Raw genomic sequence first — 24,250 nt, forward strand, 5'->3', positions numbered from 1 at the left:
GCATCATAAACACAGAATTGAGCAACAAACCAAATAAAGGTAGGTCTAGAGGAGCAAAGTATAATCAACAATTTTCTTTCAAAATATACATAATGCAAATACTATGAATTAAGCATATTTTAAAGCACTTGTGTTTTGAGACAAGCTTGTCACCAACCAGTTGGAAGTGAAGTGCTGATTTTTTACCTCAGTTTTTCTTTATGCTGTAGTCAATAAATTCATTAAACCAAATGTCAATATACCTGAGTAATTCAGCAGTCCCCAGTATGATCCTTACTACCAGCTTAGGTATGATGGTTGTGTAAACAGCACAGGTTGTACCTAGTCATTGTGTTTCAGTGGTGCAAAGTCTTTCATCAAGTAAAATAAAATATTCGAACCAAAAGCACTGTCCTGGCAAATGTCACCTTGTAATGAAGTTAGTTGGAAGGAAAAAACTCGTAACTCAAACTCAACAAAAATGACTCAAGTTACAGCTTCTAGTTTTAAACAGGGAAAAAGTATATACAACACCAATGCTTGGATCACTCCCCTCCACAGGAACAGAACTGCTCCAGGAACTATGTTCTCTGATGTGACAATTCAGAGTTAGGTCTTTGGAGTAGGAAGAAATTTTGTCATACTGCTTGTTATCAATAGGTGATATTAGAGGTAGCAAAGTAGTCTGTTGGAAAATTAACGTTTCTGACTATGCAGACTTAGATGATGGGAGGACCACTGTGCTTTGAGGTCACGGTCATTAAACTCTCAGGTCAGGGACCTATTAGAGCGTGCTGCAGCTCCTGGCCAGTCTGCATTCCTAGTTTTCTTTCTGCAGTACCAAGAGCACAGAATTTCTTCCTGCAGGAACCAGTTTTCATGTGCATGATGATCCGGGTCACAGACAAGTTTCCCACACAGACATAGAAACTTGGGGATGCTCCTGGGTCTAATACTGCAGACATAGACATGTCAGACATGTAAACATTGCTAATATGGAACCTAACCCAGTCACGACTGAATCTCTCCTAATACCTGATACCACCACACAACATTGCCCCTAGCCAAAAAGCTTTTGGTGGGGGATAAGAAAAGTGACACCAAGGAGGAAGTAAGGAAGCACAACCTTTCTCCGGTCTCTCCTCTCCCCATTGCTGAAGCAGAAAGGCCACGTGACAAGCAAAGTTACAGTTCTGGGTCAAGGAACGCATCAAAAAGTGTTGCAATACAACACAGGTGTCACAGTTCTGTACTGACCGTGAAGAGTAGATGAAAGTAGGGAAAAAGATTTCTGGCACAATGCCACAGTGCCTCAGTGCGGTGTTGACACCTAATGTAAAAATATTTGACACAATAGTATTTTGAATTGCGACACCACCATGGTTTTGATAATTTGCATACAGTAAGTCTCAGCTTGATTTTCCTGATAATTTTTGCCTCGGGTGCCTTAATCTCAGCGTGCCCACTTCCAAATAATCATCTTCGTGTATTCTTTTTATTTTTTTTTCCCCGTGTATATTTTTCTAGAACCCCTAATATCGACAGGCTCGCAGAGGAAGGAGTGACTCTTACTCAGCATATAGCGGCATCTCCACTTTGTACTCCAAGCAGGGCAGCTTTCCTGACGGGGCGATATCCTATCAGATCAGGTAAAATCCCACTACTTTATATATAAAAATCATCTTTTATTTGCAGTAAACTTTATGCATTTTTTCCTCTGGCTTTTCTTGATATCTTTTTAATTACCGGGTTGGGTACTGATTTCAGTGACTAATCAAGCTCAGCAGAGTTGATCAGCGTTTGAAATCTTCCATATATATGGGAAATTCTCATGTCAGAAGTGTTAACACAAACATAAAGCTTTTTTTTTTATTGAGCAAAGTGTTTTTTAAACATACCAAGGAAAGAATCTGATTGCGGTTATTTAGTGGAAGGTGCAGCCAAATTCCATCGACTTCCTCCACCATCCAAATGACACAGTGGGCTCTGCCTGCCTCCCCAGTTCCATTCAGGCTGCTCCCAGGATGTTGGTGGGCATCCTGAGTGTTGAGCATCACAGAGATGCATCTAGAATGATGCAATGGAAGAATCCAGTGTAAATCCTTCTGCTCAGACATTTCTGTTTCTAGAAAACCTTTTGGTTTAGGCAAAATATTATTTTTTCAGGGGAGGAGTTGAAGGACAGGTCATTAAGGTATTCCAAAAGCCCTTAAACCTGGGAAGAAGAAAGCAAAAAAATCTCCCTGTTCTAAGTTTTTTTGTTCCATATCTACCCATACACAGTGTTAAGTATCCTATGAATACATGTATTTAGTAGCTTCTCTTACTTTTAAAGTAACTGATCCAGAGCCCATTTGAGTCAGTAAAGATCCAGTCTGTTTATTTTAGTGTGCTGGGACTGAGCCCCTCAGTGCTTAGCCATGCAACTTTAACATTCTCTTAACATCATTTTTAGCAAGGATCATTATACATTAATCAGATCACTTGTTCATTAGTGATAAAACATCCTGTCCTTGCTTCTGGGAATGAAAGCAAGGCAAGACTCTGGAGCCTACTTGATACGTTTGTGCTCATTCAAATCAGGTAACAAGCTTCTGCAAAAGTGCCAGCTAATATAACTTGCTAAATTTTCCATTACATTCAGCTGCAAAGGAAAATTTTATATACCTGTTACAGTTATATTGCTATTAATATTTACTGTATGTAAAGCCACAGGTCACTTTCCATTATGATCCTTGTTCTTATTTCTGAAAAATTTGCATTTGAACTGATTTCTTTCTTAACTGGTCTGCTCTCAGTCATACCTACTCATTCCCATATAGGTGCAAAAATTGAACTTTGTCGTAATTAAATTATGAAATTGCTAAATATGAGCTACTACCAAACATCAGTGAAGAACTAGTAAAAGACTAGTAAAAGACTGGGGGTTGGACTAGATGATCTCCAGAGGTCCCTTCCAACCCTAACCATTCTGTGATTCTGTGAATATTATAGAAAATACTAGAATCACGATGTGGAAAAAAAATGTTAGAAATTTAAAACTCCTGCTAATAGAGCTGAAAAAAAAATATTCCAAAATGCAGTGTTTGATGAGACACAAACTCAGAGAAAGGTAACTATGAAAAAAAAAACCACCATGGTTATGTACTTTCATTCTGGGAATTTAAAGGAATTATACTGATTTCAGTTACAAGAGTTCGACGTACATAAATATAAATAAATATATAATAAATAAAGTATAGATATGTATAGATGACTGAAACTGCCTGAACTGTTGATCAATAAAGCTAGCTGTGGTGAAAAACTGAAGTCAACATTTGAAGGGTAGCTTGAGCTCTCTTTAATAAACCAGTCTAACGAGTCTTTTTCTCATCAAACCACAAGGGATACCTGAGGAAAGATTCTGGTTGTCTACATCAGTCATGTAACTTTGGCACTGCAATCATCCAGTTGCATAATTCAGACTTCCTGGAGATACATCTGCACAGATTTGCATAGATAGTGTCTGTTATGTCTATCTATAGTCGGAGCCAGCTCTCATCTGGAATACTAGTAATCTAATTTTCATGAACCCAAACTCTCAAGTTCCTCATCCTGAGAGTAGTTTATAAGCTCAAGTTTGTGTTCCTCAGACTCTCAGTACATGCAAATTACTGTGCCTTATTTAGATGTTGTCTTGTTAGCTGATACCTGATGCTGCTTTAATGCATTTTATGTACATTGAATCGTGTGTCTTCATGCCATTGGAGCACTGGTCCTCTCCCATCAAAGCTGAGTGCCCCAGCCACTCTGTTTCCAGAATCAGACTCTCTCTTGCTTTTTTTTGAACTCATGATATTTACATGCCCAGATGTAAGACTGTCCTACTTCAACTCCTGTCTCTCACATAACCTTAAAGGCTTGTTGAAAACCATATATGAGGAAAGTGGAAGTTCTGAGAGTAGAATTTGGGAGTAATCTTACTTAGTCCTCTGCTCCATTCCTTCCCTGTGTACATGAAAAATAAATTATGCAAGCTCAACTTCTTTCAGATATACTATGTCTCAGAACATCTACAGAAGGGGCTGTAGCTGTTTATGTGACGGCTGGTGCCACAGTTAAAAGCAGAAATTTTTTTCACCACTTCTCAATTTCTAGTGTCAATACAGAAAAGACATTGCTCAGCTAAATGGATGATTGTATCTGCCACTTGCAACACTTAGAGTGGTGGTAATATGTCATTTAAGTGGTGCCACCTAAATCAAAAAAGTGGATGCGGAAAGAATGTATGGAAATTTTTTCACTATATTATACAAGTTTCATTCATTTTCATTATATTTAGGAATGGCTGCCTTCTCACGAGTTGGTGTCTTCTTATTTTCCGCCTCTTCTGGGGGACTTCCTTCTGAAGAAATAACTTTTTCTGAACTCCTGAAGCAGAGAGGTTATGCAACAGCTCTAATAGGTAAAATTGCATACAGACACAGCATTATTTTTCATTCATTTCAATCAAAAGAACATTAGCTTTCCATATAGGCTATAAAGGGTCTGCATTAAGCTTTTTACCCTCACAGCATAATGAGTTTATTTTTCTGGCACAAAGCTGAGCGCATTCCCAGACATATGCGAAACACTAATCAGGTACGTATGTCTAATTCACTTGTACAGTTACAGTCTCATTGTGCAAGGTACTGGAGAAACATGATGAATAAATTTAAAATTAGTCAAGCTCTTAAAAAGTTTTGAGTGTAAGTAGGAGTTTCATTACAACAGAGATACAATGAGGGATCGTTCGCCGGGTACAAGTCAGCACAGTGGTGGGATTAATTTCACCAGTTTCCAAGTATCCATAAAGTAGATAAGGTAGTACCTGGTGTATCCATCTGGATTCTCATCTTAGTCATCAGACAGAAATGGGTGTTTCTAGGAAATTTGTCTCATCCAGTGATAGATGTTTAATATAAAAATGTGTTTCTCTCTCATTATAGAGATAGTTCAGACAACTAACTGTATCATAAATACCCAGTGATGGGTAAAAGGAATCCCACCAGATGAATATTAAATGTAACTGGAATGAATATGAGAAAGGTGTAGCATTTAAATAATGTGATTTTTTTTCCTAATTTGACCACTGACTTATTCCACACTGCATACATTTTAGAAGATTTTTGTGAAATACAACTTGTATTAAATAATATACATTTCTGTATGGGAATTTCCAGGAAATAGATGTTTAGAGAACATCATACTGGAATTTTACTATATTCTTTTAGAAGCTCAATTCACCCAATTTGATTTTAAAATGTAACAAAAGTTTGAAATTTAGGGAGTATATTTTGTTTAAAAATCAGGCTGTTTAGCAAGGCTAACAATTCACACCACTGTTCAAAAAATACCCCGTATTATGTAGGTAACCAGTGTTGATGTTCCTAACTAAAAAATCCTACTTGGCTATACCCCAGTCTTAGAAAGTATAAAATATCTTCAGGTCTTACAGATTTGAAACAGAAAACAAAAAAATCTTAATAGAAGTATATTAAGTGCAGGTGTATTTGAACCGTAGTGCAAAAGCCCCATTCATAATTTGTCATTTTCATCATGGAGTTAATTCCTATTGCTCCATATTCAATTAAAGACTGCAAAAAATCATTTTTCTGTTTGTAACAAGTACTGTAATACAAATACTCATTTTCTGGAGCTGACCTAGTTAATGTTCTTTTTTTAACTACTTGCACTGCAACATGACAGCTTGCCACTTAGATCTCCAGAAGTTATCTCCATGATGCTTAATGAACAATTGTTCCAAGTGGCCTGAATGATAGCTATGAAGGCATAAGATGTAATATTACCATATCCTTAGAGTATAATGAAGGCTTCCAAAAATCAAGAAGTGCATTAAAATTAAGGCTAAAGTATATGTAAATGACCAAAAGAAAAATTATGCGGATTCGAAGACTAGATAGACAGACTCTGATTCCCAGCCAGCCGATTTGCTGCCTCTGCTGGTATTCTTGTCACATCATATTGGTCTAGGTCAGGGAGTCTTTGCTTGGTTCAGTCTAACTCAGCAGTTCCCAAACAATTAATTGTCAAATCCTGCACCGGTGATGGATTGGCATAAGGGTAATTTGAAGCCTTTCAGTTCCTCAAGCTTGTACTGTCATTCCAAGGTTCTCTCCTCTTTACTCTGTAAGGACATCTTTTTCTTTGCTAAATGCATTTTCCTTTCTTTTTTATTTTTTTTCCCTTTTCTGACTATATGCTTCCTCTTTCCTGCTACATCCCTAATTATATTTCAGATATAAATCTATTTTATGTATACAATTTTACCTCATTGTTTTTCCCTTGTGACACAAAGAAGGTGACATCCAATAGATCTGACAGGAAGAGACGCAGTCAGATCTGCAACAAAACCAAGTTTTCTCAAAAAAGGCAGCTGCATTGAATATGTAATATTTCACTGGATAAGGATCCAGGAAAGTAGCAAGAAATGTTGATGTTTTGTAGGAAATAGCTATTCATAATGCAAAAATTCCCCTGAAAATACATGGGTATCATTTTAACTACTGCTATACTCAATTACGGTTCAGTAAAGGTCAACTTTTTCTCGCTACTGTTATCCAGTGTGTTGTCTGACATCCAGGGAAGTTTAAAATCCACCTGTATAGCTTATGTCCAAAGTTTAAAATACTAATTGCTAAATTGGGACTGGTATCTTTCCTCCAGAATGAAGTGGTGTAGTATTTGGATGCACCATCACAGTAGTGAGAAAACAAGACTGTCTGTGTCTATGAAGTAGGATTAATAGAGCAGTTATTAGTAGAACAAATTAAAATCTGACCATATTAATAATAGATGCATTTATACTTTACATTATTATCACTATGTATATCATATATAACTATATTTCTTTGAGCACATAAAATATTTCTGTTTGCATCTTGCTCCACATCTTGCATTTTACCACAAAACCAAAGAGCACAAAACCATACCCAAGGAAATAGATCCATATATATAACTCAGTCTTCAGATTGCTTCTTTTTCAACTGTCTGAGGGAAAACCAGAGGGGAAACATGGATTTTTGCAGCCTTTCCAGCATTCTGGGTTCTGAAAACCTGAGTTCCAAATGAAGTTTTTTGGCTGAATAAGACTTGCCTCTTATTTCCGCTTACCTTTCATTGCATTGCTTTTGCACTGCAGAAATCTTAATCGTGGCCAAAGGGGAGGGAAAAAAGCTGAGGTCTCAAACTATTAAGGTACTCATAATTTACAATTAGCAGTATAAACTTCACTCAAAAGCTTGGTAGAATCTGCTAAAAGGCGTATGATGGTTGTGTGAAGTGTCCATATTACGAAGCTTCACTTGGCAAAGAGGTGAGAGCGTTTTGCACTGCTCTCGGATTCAGAAGGGCCCCAGAGTGTAAAGCACATTACAATAATCTGTTGAAATGGTAGCTCAAGGTGGGGGTTATTGTCACAAGGAATGAAACAAAACTTGTGTTGTGGCCCCAGTCATCGCTTGCTTTTTCACAGTAGAGCAGGATCTATCAAATCCCTCTACCTCATCAGCCATTTGAGAATAGCAATTGTGTCTTTCAGTCACAGCTGCCGACATAATTTTAACCAGTGCTTCTGTTGCTTTTCCCAGCTAACCTGCTCTCTGATTTGTTTGGCTTAAGTTGCTTCTGAACAAATCTTTTTTTGAGGCCCAAGTTCATCTTGACATTGAACAATTTGTTGTGCTTGCTGAAACCCTTTCGATAAAAATAGATCCTATTTTTTCCCCTGTCCTAATTTCTTGTTGCAAGATTCTTCTTTCCTGACTTGCAATGTCTAGTTTTATTGAGATCCAGTTTAAACAAACGTCTTTATGTCATAATAAATGACCTTGAAAGTATATTTAATTTCTTTGTGTTTCTTTTTTGTCTTTTTTTACTGAACTATAGGTGCTTTGAGATTGACAAATAACAGCAAAAAAAATAAAAATTAAAGCTTTAAGATCATTTATATTCACAATTATAAGCCTCTACCTTTATTTCAGTTATTTAACTTGATGAGAGTTATTTTATGCTCACCTTGCTACACATCTGGCTTTATGATTATTCCACAAAGACAGTCATGTAAACCTAAGAGAATACATTGAAGCATTTATTTTCCAAAATCTGTGTCTGTGTTTGCTGGGAATGAAATTCAGAGCTGCAGTCTTAGCTGGCCTTTTATGGCACCACTATAACATCTAAAAATTCAGGGCAGTGGTCTGCATTGCTGTTTTTGTAATCGGACACAATAATGTTCACTGGACCATGTCAAAAGTAGTGAGTAGAGTCATTCTGCCTGCAGAAAGCAGAATATTGCCTCAGGTAAGGGGCCATCTGACAGTAACAGGGAAAACTTCTGATGTGCTGAGAAAGCTGTAGAGGCCTCCATTTCACTGGCACATAAGCAGACCTGAAAATGCTTTGGTACCTGCTTCTGTGATATACAGAAGATATTTCTAAACTAAGACCATCAAGAGATGTATGAGGAGAACTGGACTAACCATTCAATTAGGCTCAAGATTTCTGTGGTATTTTTCTCCACCTTTGCTGACAGGTGAACTTAGGCACATGACATTCCCATCCCATGCCTTAGTTCTGTCCTTTGTGAAAGAGAAATAATGACAGCAAGCCCATTTGCTAGGTAGTATTTTAAAAAATTCAAAACCAGCCCCCACCTTCACCCTCTTTGGCACTGCAGTACCCACAGTTGTCATTGCCAAAGGCAGAAGTGCAGGATGGCTTTGCTGCTCTCTAGACCCAGGAGATGCTCGGGACTGCCTGCATCAGGACTCTGTATTACAGATGTGTAAAAACTGGGGTGGTTAGGGAAAAGGGAAAATTCTATATATGTTTTCTTTCTTGTACTTTCTACCATGTGTGTCCTGAAGTCTCTAGAACAAAGTATTTCAAATTTATTTGAGCTAGGTTATGGGGTTGAGGACTTATTGGGTTTGCAATTTTTTTTCTTTATTTCTTTTAAGATTAAACCCCCCAAATTATTCTCGTCATGTTTAGGTATTTGATTCAGGAAAAATAAATAGAATTTGGCCCAGCAATATATATTGTCATCTGTTTTGTCAAGGGTGACACGTTTTGTCAAATATTCAACACATTTCCGTGCTGAGACCAAAAAGCGTAGCTCAAGCCATAATTTATGTCAGCAAGCTCAACTGAATTTGAATTTTTTTTAATTATTCATTTGAATTTAAATAACAGCTACCAAACAGTTAGGTCTGTTGCACTAAGCTATGCATAAGCATATGGTAAAGGATTGTACCTGAGTCATAGAATGAATTATCTAGATACTTACTGTAATCAGCATGAACATAGATTATGCTACTATAAGGCAAATCAGACACACTGTTTTCATGTGTCAGTCAGTGTCCAACATTATTTCAGAATTAAAATGGTTTCCTAGTGAGACAAAATGCTGTGAGAGATAGTATTTGGCAGTAATTTACTTGTTACTGTTTTTTTCTTTTTTTATTTATATATATAAAATATATACAATTAAAAATAATCTCCCTCACTATGTGCATATGTATATAGTGATGGAGATTGGCGATTTCAGAGATTTTGCAATCATTTAAATAATAAATACCTCAGTAATTTCACTATTCTTTATTTATTTCCTGTTTGTTACCGTGTTGTTGTTTGGTTGGTTTTTTAATACTAGTCAATTATGAATGATTTGCCAGAAAAATTTCAGAACAGATATTTCATAAGTTCATGTTGGCTCTTCCTAAGAAAGCAGTAGATTCTACTAAACAGTATTTTCTTATGACTATTTAGCTACACATGCACAAAGGCTTCATTTTCAAAGTCAACTGTCTGTTGGGGCTCTGTTGCTCTTCAGTGACCTGCTAGCCCACTCAGAATTTAATGGTCTCCATCAGGAGCTGTGCCAAGCTATTTCTAACTAAAATGAAGAGGCAGACATGAAACAAAGTCTTTGATGAGGCATAAAGAAAGATTAGATAGAAAATAGGCATGCACACAATAAATGCTGGGGGTGGGGGGATATCAGTCAGATAGTGACAGTTTCATGTTTGGAGTAGCACACATTATAAGTCTGATGATTTAACTACAAAAATACTCCCTGTCCTTTTCTCTTTGTAGGAAAGTGGCATCTTGGGATGAACTGTGAAAGCAGTAATGACTTCTGTCACCACCCCCTCAGTCATGGATTTGATTACTTTTATGGGCTTACTGTGACCAATTTTAGAGACTGCAAACCCGGCCAAGGCAGCGTATTTTTAAAAGGGGCTCAGAAATCCCTTGTGATCCCAATCCAAATCGCTGGAATCACCCTGGTCTCCTTGGCAATAGCACAGTACATTGGCCTCCTCAAAGTACCTTTCCAAGCACTGGGTTACTGCTTGTTAATAACAGCTATTTCACTTGCAGTTTTGATCTTTTTCTTTTATCATTTTCGACACCTGAACTGCTTCTTAATGAGGGACCATCAGATTATCCAGCAACCACTATGCTATGAGAACCTTACTCAGAGACTGACAAAGGAAGCCGTGCAGTTTATAGGAAGGTAGGTTTCTAACTGTGTTGTTACTTAATACTGGCATTTCACAATGACGATGCTTCTGAAAAAGCAGAAAAATAATGTGAACTGGTGGGCACGAGGAATATGTAACTATATATTATCATCATTTTTTTTCCTTTAAAAAATGACTGAAGTTAGTATTTGTAGTGAAAGTGACTTTTTTCTATCGGGTATGTCATTATTTTCTCCATAAAAATTAAATCCTATCTATGTTTGCGTGCTTCAGAAAAAAAATTTAAATACATCTAAGTTTTTTAGGACTTTCATTCTTTAGAATTTTATGTAACTTGAAATATGAAAAATCTTGTGGTGTGACTTTATGATATGAAAGCACAATGCAGCGTCATAATCTGACTTTTCTGGAGTAGGAAACTGTACTTCATCATTGATTTGGTGCATCCTTTAATTGGCATTCATAAGGCCAATTTTTTAAGATACTGGCATTTTACATGCCTCCACTTCTACTTCAGATTAATTTTGAAAAGATTTAATTTATGGAAGTTAGGAAATAAATGTTTTTTTGAAAGCAATGATTTTGTAATAGACATCACAATAGGTCACCTAAACATTGGGTGTACAAATCATCCGAAGTCATTCTTCATTTTTGCAAAGTTAGCTTCATTTTGGTGTAACTGTCACCACAGGGCTTTTAATGGGATCAAATCATAAAAGTATACATTTGTATATTCCGAAATATAAATCAATATATTTGGAGCAAAAATGTTTTGTCCGTTTAACTTCTTGAAAAATATGCCAAAGTATTTTTCTCGGTCACTTTTGAAACAGGTTGTATCATTTCTAAAAATACTTAATCATAAGTAAAAACATGTTCTAAGACATAAGAAGTCCCTCAATTACTATTCTGAAAAATAGGTACGAAGTAGTTACTGTGAATACATTCCCATGGTGTCATTGCTGAATGAAAACTTATACCAAAGAATCAGAAGCTAAATTTTCTAGACTTAATGACTGCATGCAGTAGTCATCAAGACTGTTAGCAAGAAAAAATGTTTATCTAAAGTCTTGAGCTCATACTGCAATTTTTCTGTCATTTCTATCATTATAATTATTTGATGTGGCCATCTCTACTCATCATACCAAAATAAAATGGGTTTTTTAAATCAATTTTTTTTAAGTAAGTTTTCCCAACAATCAACATTCTCATGAGTATTTATAAATAAAATAAAATAGCTTTATTTCCTCTTGGCAATGGTGATGGATATTAAGATGCCTTCTCATCTACATTCTAGCTAATTTAACAGTGGAGTACTTTGTTTACTACAAACATACACACGTACCCCACTTTGAGAATAGCTGAGAGGTTATTTGCTTAGTGACCAAGCCTGTGGTGACTTTAAAAGGCTCTTGAGTACATTAACTGTATGTTGGCAGACTATTCCATGATTTACAAGTATGTAATGTGCCTGTAGTGATTCATAATATTTTTGATATCTCTGAGTGTTTCATTGATTTCAATGCAATGACAATAAATTGGTAGCCCCAAAACAGGTGAGTTCAAGATTGGAAATAAATGCTAGAACACTAGTAACTCTTTTTGCCTTTATTAATATTCATAATGTGCACAGTGTTATTGTATAGCTTAGTCAGTGTTTAGAGCTGGCAAGACAATGTATCATCTAAATCAGCATAGCTTTGTTGACTCAGCTGGAGGTAAGTGGCTTTACATCAGCTGGGCGCTTGGCCCCAGTTCTCAATGTAGTTTCCAGACAAAAGGGATGTTAAATTGCAGTCAAGGTTAATAGCACATATTCGTAATTTACAATAAACTTTGTTACAGGAATGCTGCAATTATAGAAAGAATTATAACCCAGACAATTCAGAGTCAATGTTAAGTTAAAGAATATCCAAGCACATGAATGTATTGAGAAGCAATTAAGGCATTCGAGCAATCTTAACTGTGCCCTGTAGTGAATTCACATGCAAAGTATATGACCATAAAACTTGCTTCTGGGGATAGGAGTAATTAGATTAATATTCACTGAACTGATCTGTCCCATATATTAGTGTGAGCAGCAAAATCAATATTTGCTTTGACACACTGGTTTTGACATTATATAGTTCATGCCTGTGAACTCCAGTGCACCAGTAGACCATTGCTTTTATGACTAGTCTACTGACTTCGGCCATTTGTAGGGGAACAGCTGTCAAGAGGCAACCAGGTTGCAGCAGCAGTCAGACATCTGGCAGTCATATGTGACGGGCCACCAGGTTTTTGGAAGCCACGGTTGCTCCACAGCTTTCTTGTCTTTCCACTTCTTTCAGCGAGCAGTCTGCCTCAACCCTCCTTTAGTCACACGTTTGACTCAACACTTGATTTGTCATACAGGCTTCTTTTGTTCAAGTAACACAATAAGTAGCAAGCTCAGTCCTGTACACCAGTAAACCCTGTGCACAAGTCTACCAGAGTTCAAACAATCCTGAATTTGAAGAATTCAGTCATTCACCTTAGCTGGTCCCTAATACATTTTATCATCAGCTATCATGTATGTTTTAATTGGTTGATTAACTTTACAATAAATATATGATGAAGCTCCAATCTTCAGCAGCACTGACACTTCCTGTATGCTATTATTCCCTTTAATGCTATATTTATACATAATATATATGAATGTGCATATATATACACATAACAATTACAACATAAGTGTTTTATCTGTACAAGTTTGTTACATGTACTACCTGTATTACCTTTATAAGTTCTTCAGAGTTCAGGCCATGGACTTCCTGATGTTATTCTCTTTTCTAGCTATTTCTCAATCATATTGTCAGCTTTATGACTTCTTACCATGTATATAATAATTAGATTTTGTATTTTTCAAGTCTTGTTATAATTTCTTCAGAGCATATAGCTATATGCTGCTACACTTACTTTGGTCTGGTTTTTTTTGAGAGGTGGTATTTTATTTGTTCTTCCTTAGTCTAGGATATGTGTATTACTTTTCATTTGTTCCTAGGTAGATTGGAAGAGAGCAAACAAGATAGTCAATGTTCAGAAATGGCATTGGGGAAGAATATATACAGTGTACAATTGTAAGTGTCAGATCCAGTGTGTGAAAAGAAATACTAATTTAGTTCCTCACCCTAATTGTAAGTGGGCAGGTATGATAATTCTAATTACTTTTTCCCAAGAGCAAGTGTGTAATATTGTAAACCTATCAGAACACTCTCTAGACATTACAGTATCTTTGAAAGTCAAATGGATTCTAATTATTTCATGTTAAGTTCAATGTGGTTGTCACTCATGTGTCTTCAGCATGTCCTTTAATGACCAGCTGACAATCCAGATTTGGAAAATGCCAGAGACCTGTTTTGAACATATCAGAAATTAATGAGACAAAACTACTACTCTGTGATACAGAATACATCTCTGACAATTTTGGATAGCTGATCACAGTTAATAATATTTTTTTTAAAGAAAAAGAAAATCTAACTTCTGAAAAAAAGTATTTGCATACAAACATGTTTGTATTCAAAAGCTATGGTGAAGATGATGTTGAACAATTTTCGTGCAGATTTATTTTTTCAGTTATAGATTTCATAGCCATAATATTCAAAATTTTGTGATGACAGTTAGTAAAATTATTATTTTCTTTTTATCTCATCTATTTCAGTCCTTGAATCATTTACAACACATATTCAAATTTCTTTTCATCTAATCTAACAGACTGTGGCTTAGACTTTTTCCATATATCACTAAGTCTTAAGATCAGGCAGTTGACATGTACTGGAGTTAGAGAAGAGTTTGTGTATCTTTATATACATATGATGTATATGTGCATGTATATTAAAAAAGGGTAGTAACTCATAAGCTGTAACAACTCTACTGGATCTTCATGCTTTTTTTTCAGCCCTCTGCTTGTTACTTCTGAACAGAAAAGCTAACGTATTTATTCATATACTTTAGGGTCATCTGAAAATGAAAGATTTTAGTCATCTAAGTCATTTAAGAATGATTAAGGACCTAACTAGTTCTGTGCTGAGTGATAGACAGAATTGTAAATGGAACACTTCTAAATAGAGAAAGATATGTGGACTGGGCTCCAAAGTTTTGTAGGACAGAGGGATTTAGTAATGAATATAATCTGTAGTAGGTGAGAAATTTCTTTTTTTTTTCCATACTTATGAGAATGTACTTTTTGAAGGGGAGAAAAAAAATTACTTGCAAACGACATAAAAGCATATATGAATTGTTTGCCTTAAGCATTTAAAGGATGAAATAGGCATGAAATTAGATATGTCAAAAGTATCTTGGCTATTTGCATGAAAGAATCATTTCACAAATGCAGATATAGTAGAAACACATCCCACTTTTAATATCTTGTAGAAAGAGTCATATTTTCCATATTTTTACATTTTTTCCTCACTCCATTTTCAACACCTTTTCTGGTTTTGATAAGTTACCCCCAAGTGGTTTGGAGGTTTTTTTTTGGATTTTGAAAAAAATTGAAAATAAGAGATTTGCGGTTTAAAGTGTATCTTTTGAAAGAGTAAGACAGACATATTAATTCATGGATTCATTCATGCTAACAAGGATTTTAACACTGTTAGAGGCAAGAACAAACAAAAATACAGCTTGTAGGACAAAGTCCTGCTTTGATAAAACTAAACCAAGATTTACCTTTTCCTTCTGCAGGAACAAAGATTAATGAAGTGCATTCAACCAGTCCAGTCACAAAGAGTGCTGTCTAATTGGTGATCTAATTTGGAAGTAGAGGAGGGACCCATGGGGAATAAGCACTGAATGAATTTATCCACTGGGGGGGATATTGAATAAGAAGAATATTTTTATTAAAGGAGAGTTACAGGAGAGGAAAAGTTAGGTTTGCGCCTGCCTATATTGACACACTGTTACATATTTGTGTTGAAAATATATCGTCAGATTTTATACGTCAACATTTTTGTTTTCTTTCATTTTGGCTGTGACTCGTGCACTGTGACTATGTGAAAATGACATATTCTCGTTCAATAAGTCTTATTAAGTTGTATGTACTTATAAAAATTAATATATTTTACTCCTATATCTATTTCAAATAGTTCTTTGCAGACAATTTCAGTCCTATGTGTAAATTAGCTGGAATTTATAAGATTTTGGAGATTACAGAAGCAATTCTTTATCCAGTTTTAGCACAGCACGGTGTTTGCCCGGCTCCGGCAAAGCTTCTGTCATAGTCAGCTGCTGTGAATCATATCACCTTCACTGGTATAGAGGGTGTAGTAGTGTAACGGGTTAAAAATATGTACTTTATGACAGAATGTGAGGATAATTTCACATCTAGCAAAAAAAATGTTGCTCAGAGAGATCGTACTTGTCCGTCATTTTAAAGGTTAATTTAGAATTTATTGTGAAAAAATAAAATTGAGTCCGTGTTCCCATCTCATTCCCCATACAGAATCATACTTGAAATCTTAGTTTGATTTGACAACCGCAGGCCGTCCAGTTCAGAGCCCCACCTGTTGCTCTGCTGCAGTGGTCTTAGATTCACATCAATGCACAGGAAAGCAAACAAAAGTACCCAAGAAGATTTCAATCCAGAAAGTATCCAGAGCAAAATCGCACAAAAACAAGTCAAAAGACCCATGTGTGAAGCACAAAGTCAGATTAGTTGTAACTTGCTCTCTCACCCACTTTAAAGCTGTGTTTTACAGCTCAAGCCTGAACTAAATCCTTGAGGAATGTAAAGACTCCTCACGCTAAATAAGAAGAACCTAGGACTATGCAATGCAGAGGAGCCACCAGCAAGGTGATGCATTTAGATGCTTTCAAGATCTGTTAAGCACACGTTAAAGAATGTCTTATGTCAGATGCGTGTAATCTCTCTGGCTACTCAGTAGATTGAAAAGACTGTGTTATTCATGTTGGATAAAAATGTTTACTGTATCTGAGTAAGTGAATCTCGGATCTTTTCAAACTGAAGTTCCCTGTGTTTGAACTGTGTAGAAGATAGTGGCAACACATTTTTGAAGGAGCTGTTTACTGAAGTGGTTCAGGAGTTAAGCTGTTGTTGTCAAATTTCTCCCCTGACTACTAGCTGATACTGTCGTTCCATTTTCAAGGTCATGGTAAAGGTAGTCAGTTATGATTCTTCTCAAAGAGTTTTGGCAGGAGATAAATAGCTGCCTGTGATCTTTTATAGGATATTAATAGGTGAGACACTTCTCTACCTGACATCGAGCTGTCAATCAGAACCTGTCAATTTGAGTTGCAAAGAAGAGAATGATGTAGTGCCCTTCCATATCAATCACTGATTCAATGACTCTTCGTGAAATTTAGATCTTTGTGTCAGTTCCATTTAAAAAAAACAAAACCAAAACAAACAACAAACCAAACCGGAGTTATTATGTCTTGAAAATAACATTTAAAGTGGAGGCTTTTGATACTCACTTTTAGCAATACAGATAAACATTTAGAAGTATGCCCTATCTGTGTTACATTAGAACAAGGCAGTTTGCATGAAAAGTAAATTGTGCCTGAACCATTATAAGTATAAAGTAGATTTTTGTGGTGTTTTCCCTTAGAATTCGTATGTTACCCTAAATTCAGTGAACTGTGTTTAAGGAAAAAGTCAAAGATAATCCCATGCAATAAAATATGCAGGTTGTAAAACAAAAATCAGCTGCCTTGCAGAAATGTTCTTTAATGAAAGGTCAGTGTTACATTAATATACATGTGAAATATTAAACTTATATGTATACATATTTCTTTACTTGAAGTGCTGACATTTTCAGTCTTTTTGACTGAGAAGTCTTGTGTTATTTGTTGCTGCAGTAATGAAGGGTTCTCATGCATATGAACTCTCAAATAGTAACAACCACAACTTCATGGAAAGTGTATCTTTTATCAAAAATACTGTCTTTTCTTTATTTTTTTGAATCGGTACTTTATAATATTAAGATAATACAGGATACATGCACAAATATTTGAAGGGAATTCAAGTAATTTTGTTTCCATTTTCCACATGAAAAATGTTCTATTTATTCTGTCATTTTTTTAAAAAAGGAGATACTTTTTATGAAGAAAAAGTCCTAGTCAGAAACACACTTATCAAGTAAGTAATCTGGATAAAATTTTCCCATTTTGAGTTCATGTGCTGCTGCCTATGCCAGTAAAAAAGAAAGCTTTAACCATGCAACTTGTGCAAAAATAGATCCAACCAAGGAGAGAGGAAAAATGGATCATAAATATTCTAGTTTAAACCTACTTATTTTTCTTTAAAAGTAAAGTATTGATGTCTTGTGCATCCCTTTTATTAAAAGACTTTGTTTTCAGGTTCTAAACGTTAGATTTTTATTTTTTTTTCAATTTAAAGTAACAGTTTGTATGTGCATGTCTGTATTATTCCATCCCTCTTTAAAAGGTGAAGGAATCAACTGCATAAGGAAATATATAGTCTCCCTTTGATGTTGATGTGAATCACAGGTATTATCCACCACAGATTGGTGCGGGAAAATATGGTATATAGAGCCAAAAATACTCTGTAATCATCCGTGTGCTTTAAGGTGAGATCCAGACAAGTTTTCTGGCTAGTGCTTTTCTGATTCAACTGCTATTTACAATATGCATCATGTACTACAAATGCTGTTACAGCGTATAGCAGTAAATTTGGCTACTACTGCACGATTTTAAGTAAAGTTCTATAAATAATGCATAAGAAAAAGTTCTTACTTGAGCTGTGCTTTCGCAGGCTACTGGAACTGATCATAAATATCGTGTTGACAGATCACATGAACAGCAAAATTTACAGAGAGTCAATTTATTGCACTCTTTCTTTTGTATCAGTTCAGGAAATAGACTGCAGAAAATGGAGACTGCTCATTACTGTGAGAGGAAAAATATTTCTTTGTATTAGTATGTACTTTGTACTTTTTTGGTACAACATATTTGTAGTGTTATGTACTGATCGCATGCATACACACACAGACATTAAATGGCAAGAGAAGATTTGGCCATATACCTTAGTGCAGGATAAAGAAGGAGGAAAAGTACTAGTATAGTTGATTTAACATAGTCAATGATATTATGGTATGTTTGACCCTGGTCCTCATAATAGTCTAGTTGATCAGCTTCCATATGACCTTGTGAGGAAGATAATTGTGTTCCACATGTATATGTAGTTATGAAGGTATATTTTTGAACAGCAATTGTATTTGGACTTTTAAATATGTACTTGTAATGAAGAGACGTGCTTGTAGCCAGAAACTGATAGGTTCTTGGCTTTAAACAAGTCCTCTCTCAATATATATAACAAACACTAATTAGATTTTGTTGTTTATTTTTGCCTTCAATTCAGTATACAGTTAAGAATGACATTTTTACTCTGTGTGTGTGTATTCAGAACTACCCTGTAAATAATTACAGTAATCCTTTTCCTTTTTTTTTTTTTTAAGGTCTACTGTGGAAAGATTTATGTGTATAAATTTTGTTATAAAAATACTAAGGGTTGAGGGTTTGTTTTGTTTTGTTTTCCAGGAACACTGATACACCGTTTCTTCTTGTCCTGTCTTACCTTCATGTCCATACTGCTCTCTACGCTTCAAAAAATTTCAGAGGAAAGAGCAAGCATGGTTTATATGGGGATGCAGTGGAGGAAATGGACTGGAGTGTAGGTATGTTACATGTGCTTCTAACATCAGTGGAGGAAATTCATGTCCATCAAATGCAGACTTCAGCAATTTGCATGTCTGTAGTATATCTGACAGTATACTTGTCCTTTATAGTTAGGGGAAAGAAACAGTAATTTAAAAGGCACAATAATCTGGTCTATTGTAGTATCTAATTAATGGTTAAATTTACTGTGTCCTACAAATGTGGTCCATATGTATGTATGTGCTCCATACAGTACGGTCCATATGTATGTATGTGGTCCATACAGTATGGACTTAGCAGAGCTACAGACACTATAACTGTGGACATTTGAAGTGGAGTAGTTGAATCCAGCCCCAGGAGCTTCTGGGTGCCATCTGGCCTTGGCAGGTTGTCCTCATAAAACAATATGCTAACTTGAAAAATGACAACATGGTATTTCTATCAAAATATTTTCAAATAAAGTGACTACAATAGGCACTATTAGCAAAAGTAATTTGCTAATTATTTCAGTGAATTCTCTGAATTAGTGAAATCACTTAGGTGAGGTCCACTTCTGTTCATGAAGAATAGTCGAAACCAAACAATTTGTCCTTCAGAGCCTTCTATTCTCTCTGAGGCTGGGAAGCAGTGTATCATTACATCTTTCAACAAGATTTCCTTATCTCTAGATGTATTGGAATGACTCTGTGATTCCAGAGATAATTGTCTGTGAAAATGACTAAGAGGTCATATTTAAAAAGAATCATACTGGAGAATAGCAGTGTTACGAGCTAAAGATGAGCTTACATTCCTCCTTCCCATATACCTCAAGTCAATTGTGTTCTCAGTACAACTCAGTGCAAATTGGCTTTCTTCAAGAAAATGTTACTTCCTTATTAAGTTGCTGTAAACAGATATTCAGCTTTGGTGCATACATATTTCTAAATTATTTTTAAACTGTGCAGTGAAATATAATATATATTCCTATAGGAATATATATTCCTATAGGGGGAAAAAAGGCATCTCATCACCTCAAACAAACTCAGAGAGGAGATATATGAGTTTCCTCATGTATTGTCCTTTACAATCCATTGCAGGCGCATCAGGGGCAGCAGAGCAGGCTTAATCAATCAGGAAACAGATCTTCATCTGTCATAAACTAGTACACAAGCATCAAATTTTGTTTCAGTTGGGGGTCTGGTTACTTAGTTTTGCTTATGTCTTGTAAGACTCTTCTGTTGACAGATTGCGCATTTGCTCCAGGACGTAAAAAATATGTTTAGTTCCTCTGTTACTTCGTCCTCCATTATTAGAATGATGAAAAAGTATAGCTGACATTTCCAAAGGAGTCTGAAGGAATAATATAGCTTTTTTCTTTTTTTTTTTTTTTCTTTTCCTTTGAAGGGAGTACTTATTTTCATTAACCTCCACTGAAAATTCCAGTCTTAATGCATCAACTGTGTCAGACAGAGTAGATTTATTCACTGTATTGCTGATGTCAGTAACCGGTATTTTCTTGGAATGCCTCTAAAGATGTTACAGTAGAAAAGTCAAACAAAATTGTCTGGAAAAGCTGAAAAAGTGAAAACTGTAAGCTTTCCACAAAGGGAGGTTTTATCATTCACTAGGCAGAAATTAGTATTTATGCATAGATGAATGCAATTTGCAAAAGCAGTTACAACAAAATAGCCCAGATATAACAATATGCTGCAAAACCTTCGAATTAAAGACAACACAAGTGTAGAAAGAAAAACATGAATGTATGGAAAACTTCATTATAGTACAGCATTAGACATGTTTGGCATCTGGTAGGAAAAGAAACACCAACTTCAACTCAATTCTAAAAGAAACTTACAATGTGTTGTCTGCTGAGTGGGAAATATTGTGTAAAAACCTTGTGGATGACTGAAAAAAAAAGAATTGAAGAGAAGTTAGAAGTAGAAGTTTGGACTGTCAGGTACCAGTAATGAAAAAGTTATATCAAGATTAGACCATGAAATGCAAATGAAATATTGTTCCTGATTTGAAAGATCAGCTGGAATCAGAAAGAAGTCTTTAGCTGCCATTTGCAGGAGAAAAAGCAACAGCCTTTCTAGTAAGACAGAGAATTCCACTCAGACTGAGAATTCTAAATGGAAGACAATTACTCCATTTTCATTTGCTTAATTATTGAGAATCGATTACCTAATTGGACAATAATTCAATTATAAGGCAATCTCCATGCTAGGAGGAGAAAAACCTATAAGACACATGAATAAAATACTCCTTTGAATATTTCGTGTTTGTGATTTGTTAAACCAATACTGAGGAGTATGATTACAGTCCATGTCAACAGTACAAAATACAAAGTTTCTGGATAAGCTTTGGGGCCATGTATGTCTACTGCTTTTGCATGCTGATGTGTGTATAACAGAATTCAATATTTAAAGCATTCACAGTTATAATGTCACTGCATGTGACGTGCCTTAGAGAGTTATTCTCTGGCTAATAACATTAATTTTCTTTCAATGTAGGCTAAGCACCTTATTAATGCTATTAATTATAATTCATATGAGAGGAGATGAAATAATCTTGCAGTCTAAAAATGGAAAAATAAATGAATGAATGCATTATCCTTTTCTTCCTTCCTCTCTTCTTCCCTTCCTTCATTCCTTCATTCCTGATTGAGTATAGAAAAAGAAATGGACATGTTCAGAAATTGTTTTTGATGTAAATTGCATTACACTAATTTAATCCAAAACAGATCACTGCAAAGAGTTTTGGAGCCCCCTGTAGACCTACATGCAAGCTGTGTGAAGACACACTAATTCAACACCACTTTTGCAAGTGGCTCTTTAATATTCTTTAATAGTAGCAAAACTACATATCAGTTCTTAATCCTTTGTAGAACAATCAGAACTGAACGGCTTAAGTGTGAAAAAGTCTCAGAAATTGTAGTCTGACACAAGCTAGGTAACTGTAGAGTGGGGACCTTGTCTGGATATCTTTATTATGTGAATGCCCTGCAAGCTGCCTCTCTGCCATGACCTTTTGACCTGTCTTAGGATGAAGTTATACCAAAAAAACATTACTATCACCTGATGGTAGTTAATTAGAAGAAAAGGAGTGGAAATAAATCCCAATGCATCTTGCATGTAGCTTGTGTTTGAAATATCTTAAAAGGTTCGTTAGTGTTATCTGTGAGGAGAGTAGCTCTGTATCTCCCCAGTAGAAGAGGGATATGGAACTACTGGACAGTGCCCAGCAGAGGATCATGATGATGATTAAGGGACTCCTTAATAGGAGCATCTCTCCTATGAGGAAATGTTATGATAGCTGGGACTAGAGCTCTGTTCAGCCTGGAGAAGAGAAGTCTCAGGGAGGATCTTATTAATGTATATAAATACCTGAAGGGAGGGTGCAAAGAGGATGGGGCCAGGCTCTTCTCACTGGCCCCTCACTGGTTCCCAGTGACAAGAAGCAATGGGCACAAACTGAAACACAGGAGGTTCCCTCTGAACATCAGGAAATGTGAGGGTGACTGAGCACTGGTAAAGGTTGCTGAGAGAGGTGGTAGAGTCTCGCTTATCAGAGGTATTCAGAAGCCGTCTGGACGTGGTCCTGGGCTCCTTCCTTCTACTTGAGCAGGGGAAGTTGGACAAGGTGACCTCCAGAGGTCCCTTTCAATGTCAACCGTTCTGTGATGCTGTGCAAAGCTGAAGAAAAGAAAAAAGCTGTTCACTAAAGTCAATTCATATTTTGAAACAAAATCAGACATAACCTTTAAAAGTCAGTCTAGAGGGACCAAGGAACTCTTCACTGAAGCAAACAGAAGAAGGATACTCTGATGATACTCTCCTCCTCTACTCCTCTCTCATGAGACCCCACCTGGGTACTGCATCCAGCTCTGGGGTCCCCAGCACAAGACAGACATGGACCTCTTAGAGCAGTTCCAGAGGAGGGCCACTAAAATGGTCAGAGGGCTGGAACATCTCTCCTATGAAGAAAGGCTGAAAAAGTTGAGGTTGTTTGCCTGGAGAAGGCTCCAAGGAGGCCTAATTGCTGCCTTTCAATATATGAAGGGGGCTTATAAGAAAGACAGGGAGAGACTTGTTACCAGGGCGTGTAGCGATAGGACAAGGGCCAACATTTTTAAAATAAAAGAGAGTAGGTTTAGATTAGATATTAGGAAGAAATTGTTTACAATGAGGGCAGTGAGACACTGGAACACGTTGCTCAGAGAAGCTGTGGATGTCCCCTTCCTGGAACTGTTCGAGGTCAAGTTGGACAGGACTTTGAGCAACCTAATCTAGTGCAAGATGTACTTTCCCGTGCCAGGGGGATTGGACTAGCAAATCTTTAAAGACCACTTCCAACCCAAACAATTCTGTGATTTTGTTTTACTACAGTGATGACAAATTTTGAAGATGTTAGTGATATCTTAAACAGATACCTTTCTTACAAGGAAAAAACAGTGCCTAACTTTCTTTTAACTGAAAGTACTTATGTAATTAAAACCTTGGATATCTGAATAAATTGAACCTTACCTGAGGAACATTTATGATTTGTCAAAGCATTTGTGATACTCTGCTACACAACTCTCTGGGGCAGTATGAAATGAAATACAGCAAGGCAGAAGTAAAATATACTTCATTAAGACAGGCCAGCTAGGGTTCAATCTAGTAGGACTAACTTAAAATCAGACTGCTTTTCACAGTGTTTTTCTTTGATTCATCTGTTATCATGATTAAGAATTGTCCATAAACATATATCTTCACAGCGCTTTCAAAGAGAAAGTGTAGGGCAAAAGCTGTGCCAAGTCAACTCCAGACCTCTGTGGAAACATCTAATTTACCTGTTCTGTGATTAGATTTCCCAGTGTTGCAAAACAGATTATACCAATACATATGTGGCTCTTAATTCCAACAGTGCTTAAATGTGAGATAATAAAAACTAAATGCTTATGTGCCTTTTATGTGATGAATGTGTACATATTTAAATAGATAATATGCAACATATGTGGATTAAGTACGTCCTCTCCTTTTAATTTCTATTCAGCTCTGGGGTGATGTGAATCAAGGGTCTAAAAGGAATGCATTCCAATTGAATATTGGAATTCCATTTTTATTGAA

At 36.0% G+C, this 24,250-nt stretch overlaps 1 protein-coding gene across 1 annotated transcript in view; it reads left to right on the forward strand.

The window, feature by feature from the left end:
* The window catches only part of STS (steroid sulfatase (microsomal), isozyme S), an 86,067-nt gene that overhangs the window by 385 nt on the left and 61,432 nt on the right, over positions 1 to 24,250 (forward strand). Inside the window, exons 2-5 of the mRNA XM_009889456.1 lie at positions 1,507 to 1,628; positions 4,301 to 4,423; positions 10,117 to 10,540; positions 19,044 to 19,180. Coding sequence (XP_009887758.1) covers positions 1,507 to 1,628; positions 4,301 to 4,423; positions 10,117 to 10,540; positions 19,044 to 19,180 — 806 coding nt within the window. The remainder of the gene's footprint in view (positions 1 to 1,506; positions 1,629 to 4,300; positions 4,424 to 10,116; positions 10,541 to 19,043; positions 19,181 to 24,250) is intronic.

The sequence above is a fragment of the Charadrius vociferus genome, unplaced genomic scaffold (assembly GCF_000708025.1).
Source record: "Charadrius vociferus isolate BGI_N301 unplaced genomic scaffold, ASM70802v2 scaffold26, whole genome shotgun sequence".
Lineage (NCBI taxonomy): Eukaryota > Metazoa > Chordata > Aves > Charadriiformes > Charadriidae > Charadrius > Charadrius vociferus.